Source organism: Malus sylvestris, chromosome 11 (genome assembly GCF_916048215.2).
Source record: "Malus sylvestris chromosome 11, drMalSylv7.2, whole genome shotgun sequence".
NCBI lineage: Eukaryota > Viridiplantae > Streptophyta > Magnoliopsida > Rosales > Rosaceae > Malus > Malus sylvestris.
This window is the reverse complement of record NC_062270.1, coordinates 28,777,431-28,784,384: the sequence shown is the minus strand read 5'-3', so window position 1 is coordinate 28,784,384 and position 6,954 is coordinate 28,777,431. Positions and strand designations below refer to the sequence as shown.

Genomic DNA, 6,954 nt, shown 5'->3' with positions numbered 1-6,954 from the left:
TATAATAAAGCGAAAGAAAATTTTGAAAAATTTCCCATATGAGAACAAAAAGTTGGGGTTTTTCACATGTACGCTCTTTGAAGCCTTTATTAGCCAATTTTGCTTCAGCCAAATACCACCACTATTTCACATTCTTGAAAGCACTTTCTTGTTGAATTATAAGTCTATAGCTGATTAGTATTAGTGAAATAAGATTAGTATTAGTGAAAGCATCGATGTATAAATAAGAAAAGGCAATACAACAAGTCTTGAGTAATAGACAACCCCCTCGGAATCCGACAGTTTCATTTTCTTGAGAGCACTCTCTGGGAAAGCAGTGCAAAACGTTGCCCTTGCCTATAGAGCCAGTCCCAGAGAATGAGAGATTGTCAATGATATCCAAAGGATAGTAGACAACAGAGGAGAAAATATTCATTTCTAATTAGTAATACTAACACGATAACATAATAACAAGAATGAAGCGCCGCGTAGGGGCTTGGGCCTCAAAGATTATAGCTTGAATTGCTATTGCGACTACAATACAACCTACGGCTACAGCTACATATTGTACAGTACATGATTGTTGAAACTTCCTTTGCAGATTAGCTAAGCATGCCCCGTTTGCACTAGGCTACCTGTAATATATTGACACAATAACTAAGTACAGATCATTGAAACAGTTTGAGGAAAGTGAGAGGTCGCAAATTCAGAATCACATGGAAAAGAAAATGAATTGTTTGCCAAATTACAGATGTTCTGAAACAAGGGCACATCTATAAGGTCCTAACCACCACAAGCTCAAAAGGCTAGGCACCCAACAATAGCAGCACAAAAGAACTAATCCACATACTTATTATGTTTTATGTTTGTTGATATGGGAGGGTGAAAATCACACAAAATTCTCAGGTAAGTTACAAATAATGCTGTTTATTCGTCTTATAAACCTACTATGCACCATTCCAATATGAAGAAAAGAAAAAAAACACTCCATGGGGTAATTGTCAATGTCATTTTTCAGCTAAATAAGTTATCCATTATCACATCCTGTTTAATATGTCCTATGAGGAGCCTACTCCAAATTACAACATAATAAACAAAAGCTATAATATATAATGCTGTAGTATCACAACAGTTGTCACCCACCTCATCAAAGAGAGCATGATCGAGTTTCCATAACCAAGAAGAATAACCACAGAAAAAAATACATGCATAAGTGGATTACTCAGGAACAGGCTCCAATACCCCTTTAAACTCATCATAAATCCATCTGCATATAAAATAAGTAAAAAATAAGGTGAAAATATTAAGAAACAAATAACAGAATAACAAATAGAATTATCCTACCACATAATAGGATAAAAAATGGCTACTGACATTAAGCAAAGCCACTTGTGCACACATACATTGTGAGTGTGTGTGTGTGTGTGTGTGTAAAGAATCTAGGAATTTGTGGAGAAAACACACAGAAGGCAACGAGTAAGTATCCCATATGATCCACACACTTAAAGAATTGCACTCTTCCATTAGAAGACACGCACAAAACACTTATTTATTTCTGTGCCATAAAAGAACTAAAAAGCCTTACTTGCAAAGGAAGATTGGCCGCAATTCATTATTTGCCTCTTGTTCTAACTGGCTCCGTCTTTCAGTTTCTCCACTGAACTTAGCAGGAGAAAGAACTTCACAAGGACCTCGAATCAAACCAGCCATTACAGTGCTATCATGATTAGATTCATAGACCTGCAGCACAAACAAAGAAAAAATATTAAACTTCCATACAGATATTATAAATATTGTACATGTCAGGAGAGAGAGAGAGGCCTTTAGATCACCATAGAGTGTCAAATTAAATTGCACCATGCAAAGTATAGTACCTTTAGAAAGATATATCATATTGGTGCATGTGTTCGCAATCATGTGCATCATATGACAAAATCAGTAGTCCCATTCTACTTGTCAACTGATATGAACATTTTACAAAAGACATAAATACATAGCACAGTACTTTTTGGTCATCGCATAGAACGTATACGTACAGGAATAAACGTTTACCTCATTGCTTTCAGGTGTAGATGGGCGACCAACATTCTCTGGTAAGTCACCAGGAAAGTAGCACCTGTTGACAATTGCCCACTTTGACCCAGTTTTCCTATCCTCCCACATGGACTGTAATGAAATTACAAAGTCATGACAACCCTTCTAATAAAAAGAAAAAAAAATTCAATATAACCATAAACAGATGAAAATGTTTCTAAAACAAACAAGTGATTTTGCTACTTAAAAATTCACTTACCTGAAGCTTCGAGGGTATCAATTTTCCATGACTAGACTGGAAAAGAGCATGATCTCGCAGTTGATATGTTACCTCATCAATGCAACAAGTGTGGTAATATATTTTTTCATCACCACCTTGAACTACATCGCCAATCCATTCAACAACTTTCAAGCCATCTGAACAAAATCTGAAATGCTCTAGAGCCCGACCACTAGCTACAGAACTTTCACCAGTATTTGCTTGTGCACCGCTTTGGTCATCCTGTTTGATGTCATATCTTAAAGAGGAGCCAGAGTTTCCTACCAAGTGAGAAGTATCTGGGTTTTTCAATGCAGAATTCTGGTCATGGAATATCATTGATGGAATTTCTGAACAGTTGGGCAGCCCAGCACAGTCCACAACTTGTGTGTTGGAAGGGGGTTGGGAGTGATCAGACTTATCCACACCTTTGTTGAAAAAATCAGCAGAAGGTTCTGCTTTTGATTCAAAACGTATCTCTTCAACTCTACATGATTCAGTAGTTTCTTGTGGTTCAACAGGAGGCTCTGCTTTTGAATCAGAAGGCCTCTCTTCAACTCTAGATGATTCAGTAGTTTCCTTTGGTTCACCATGAGGATCTGCTTTTGATTTGTCAGGAAGGTCCTCTTTTGATTCAGGAGGAAGTTCTGCCTTCGATTCAGAAGGTATCTCTTCAACTCTAAATGATTCAGTAATTTCTTTTGGTTCTGTAGGAGGCCCTGCTTTTGATTGAGCAGGAGGTTCTGCTTTTGATTCAGAAGGTCTCTCTTCAACTCCAGAGAATTCAGTAGTTTCTTTTGGTTCAACAGGACGCTCCACATTTGATTCAGCAGGAGGTTCTGCAATTGATTCAGAATGTCTTTCTTCAACTCTAGATGATCTAGTAATTTCTTTTGGTTCAGCAGGAGGCTCTGATTTTGATTCAGGACATCTCTCCTCAGATCTTTCTATCGATGGGTAACTTCCAGAAAGAGGTTTCTCATCCATATTTTTAATACTTGATGTGAGATTCTTTACTTGAGATTCTTTTGCATTTAAAATCTTTAGATCTGGTGCTGACTCAAGGTGATTGCTGGCCCCACCACCTATACCAGCAATATTCTGCAAAACAGAACTTCCCTTTGCAGTTGTCTTCGGCTGATTGACCTTTGGATCTAAAGTTCCCAGTTTATTCTCCAAGGATGTTTGAACTCCAGCTGTGTTAGAAGGGTCTTTTACTTGTATGTTACTTCTCATCACACGTCCATACTTGGGAGGCAAAGGCTTTCCATTGCTCAATGACAGGCATCTCATGCAGTGCCACTCACCTCTAGGAATTCCTCTCTGATTAGATGATTGTGCACACATTATGTGATATCCTCTCTCACACGCATCGCAAATAAGAACATTGTCTACCTCATTGATGGTAAGCTGGCAACTCTGGCAAGTCAAAGACTTACTCATGTAATCCCTTGATGGAGGAATCCATGTAGGATGATCAGGAGGCTGTGGTTGTAATAATTTCTGAATAATTTTCGCAATTTCATTGTGATTGTTTGAAAGCGAATGAGCTTTAACAAAGTCCATCTGTTGCAAGGGCTGATGTACAATGGGTAGATTTCCAGAAGCTAATTGGGAGACAAATGGCTTGGTATTCTGATTCAGTGCAGCTACAGGCGTCATCTGTGGCATACTCATACCAGTACTTCCTTCAACTTTGACGGATATATGATTTGGCACCTTGTGTTCTGGTCCACTTTTGGCAGATTGAGTTTGCACTGACCAAGCTGGAGCATTCACTGATGGAAGTGGATGATTTGAGGACGAATTTGCTGCACATGGAAAAATATGGTGTAAATACTTACATATGCAGAGAGGAGACAGAGTCAGTAGTAATGACGCATAAAAATTCCATAAAAAGGATACCTTTTCATACAAGTAAAGTTAGAGGACATTAGTTACCTTGTACTTGAGATGCATAAGAAGATGCATTTGCATTTGGTCCTCCATCTGATCTGAACTGTGCTCTTTCAACTCTAAGCACTGTTGGGGTAGTAGAATCCCTGCCTAGATGGATGCTAGGAAAACCACTAGACACCATGGATGCTCTAACATCATTGTTGGGAAACTGATACTGTGTAGGTGTGGGAGTTGCCGTGGATACATGAACAAGAGATGGAGTAATGGGGAAACCTCCTGAGGAAATTGGTGCATGACTTGGTTTGCTTGTAGGAATCATATGAACAGTATGCGGCATTCCATGGGTTTCAGCTGCTGCATTGAAGCTTTTTTTAAATTGGTGAGCGGGATGCGTAGCAGGTTGAGCTAGTGCAGAGAATTTCTTGGATTCTTCCATCTAAAAAAGAATTTCAAGTTCAGAAAAAATAGTTTTACAGTCCAAAAAAATCCTAAACTGAAAGTTTGGCAACCCTTATATGCTGTAATATGGCATTAGCCATACACTGTCAAAGACAACTTCTTGGTCAAATGACTTTAGACTTCACAACTAGCTACTAATTCAAACACTGGCACACACGCTTACAGAAATCTGATACTTTTTTGAATAAAAATTAAACCCTTCAGTATAACCGAAGACTATCACTATGCAATGAACTGCATATATAAATTATAATGGTAAAAGGAACCAACAAACCCAAGATGTTCACATCGACTAAGCCAAATGGTTCCACCGTGACCAATTATGAAACCATAACAAAAAATGCTTTCACCCTTAATGTCTCAAAACCATACAGATATACGTTAAACGCATATAAAATCAAAACACCAAACCATATGAACTATTTTACTATCAGTCCATTACCTACAATTTATAATTCAGAATCCAAAGCTTCCTTCTTTATTCATTTGCCTAACACGTTCCCATCAATCAAACAACAGATCGGACCAATTAAAAACTAAAACCTACTCAATAAACTCAAAACTCAAAAACCCTACCAAATCAAAAAATTGAGTCCTTACTTTCCTCTTCGTCTGCAAAAATTTCTCCGCAATCGTCAACTTGGGACCCCAGAATCCTAATCTCTGTTCCTTAAGCATAGCATTGAGCCCCGCATCCTCAATCACAGCCCCAATTGCATCCCTACCCACAATATCCTTAGGGGCCAACCCTTCACACAGCTCCACCAGCTTCGACCTAGCTTCCCCCATAAGCCCAATCTCCGGCTCCGTGGGCTTCTTGCCCCCTCGAATCTTGGCCATAGTCGACAAGGCCAGCACAATCTCCGCCACCCTCCTCAGATCTTTCTCCGAATTGGGTCCCAATCTGGGCTTCTTGTTCAATTGGGTCCCCAAATCTCCTTCTCCTCCGTTCCCAATCGGCCTCTTTTCCCCAATTGAGAACGCCGGCGGACACGGCTGAGTGAGTTGGGCGTTCAGAGGCGGATCCATAACTAAGGGGCTGACAGAGCGACGCCCCCAGACGACGCCGTTCAGCGCGTAGAGGAAGGGGAGCTCAGAGAGAGACACAGAAGAGGAGGGAGAAACCCTAGCTAGGACAGAGAGAGCCGGAGAGGCTTAGCCGTTGGGGGTTTGGGGATTTGAAAAGGCGAAATTTTTGTGAGGGAGAAAGGCTAAAGCTTTTTTGGCGGGTAAATTTGAGGGGTTTTATTTGGGTGAGTGATTAAAATTTTGATAATGTAGTTGAGTTGGTTTGTGAGTTTGGGAGCGAGTGAGAGAGAGGAGAGAGAGGGAGTTTTGGGTTTCGATTCAGTGGGGGGACGAGTGGACGAGCAGTGCGAGTTTAGAGAGAGAAAGTAGTAGAGAGAGAGGGGGTTATTTCGTCTTTTAGAAATGGTTGCTCCGTGGGCCGTGGATTTACTATGACCGGTTTGTTAAGTTGCAACCGGTTACTTGACAACAAAAATAAAACAAGGGCCAGTTTGAGATTATTGTTTTTTTTTTTAAATAAATTAATTTTTATGTGTTTTAAAAATAATATGTATAATAAAATGGTTGAAAATTTAAGAACTTGTATTTTTAAAAGAGTTATTTCATTAGCACCTCATGGATTGTCGAATACATCTTACATCTACCTTTTAAATTACAATTCATCTTAATACATCTCATCAGATACATTCTAATACTACCCGCACACCTCACACTTCACTATCTATATACATCCTATATTCTAGTATTACAGTTTAGTGGTTTCCTTTTTATCTGTAAGTTAGAGATTTTAGATTCAATTCTCACCAAAGACGAATTTGAACCACATTATTACTAACATATTATAATAGTAAACTCTATCCTCTATCCTTAATGTAGATAATATCAATTGTTAAAAAAAATAAAAATAAAAACTCGCGGTTCGTCCTACTTTCAATTCAAACAATAAGTAACTTTTCCAAGGATGGATCAACTTACATGGATTTGTACTTGTAACAACTATTCAGGAGATGTACACATTTTTTTAAGGTGCAATGGAGATGTACATTAGTTAGGGAACGTCCTACAATAAATTAGGATTTGTGTAGTACTGTAATGGTCTTTGAGGCGTTTGTTTACCCTCACTAACTGTTATTGGACTAGACTGGACTAACTATTAGTCTAGTCAGATGTTTGTTATCATTCGGGAATAGTGTTAATGAGACTAGCCCAGACTCGTCTACACTAAAGGTTCTTAGCGAGAGTCCCCGAAAATCATGAGCCTAGCTAAGACCTCTCCCAACTCTATGTTTCACTCT

At 38.9% G+C, this 6,954-nt stretch overlaps 1 protein-coding gene across 5 annotated transcripts; it reads right to left on the bottom strand.

The window, feature by feature from the left end:
- Positions 1-400: 400 nt before the first annotated feature.
- Positions 401-6,017, bottom strand: LOC126591326 (uncharacterized). 5 transcript variants are annotated; one of them, XM_050256977.1, is made up of 7 exons: positions 5,207-6,014; positions 4,214-4,607; positions 2,273-4,083; positions 2,032-2,178; positions 1,565-1,719; positions 1,123-1,246; positions 401-614 (listed from the first exon to the last, which is right to left on the bottom strand). In XM_050256977.1, the coding sequence occupies exons 1-6, from the start codon at positions 5,657-5,659 to the stop codon at positions 1,198-1,200; spliced, it is 3,009 nt and encodes a 1,002-aa protein (XP_050112934.1). In that variant the 5' UTR covers positions 5,660-6,014; the 3' UTR covers positions 401-614; positions 1,123-1,197. The 5 variants fall into 5 exon arrangements, with proteins under 5 accessions (XP_050112934.1, XP_050112936.1, XP_050112935.1 ...); XM_050256979.1 differs by having other exon boundaries at positions 2,032-2,145; positions 5,207-6,013; XM_050256978.1 differs by having other exon boundaries at positions 5,231-6,013.
- Positions 6,018-6,954: the final 937 nt, after the last annotated feature.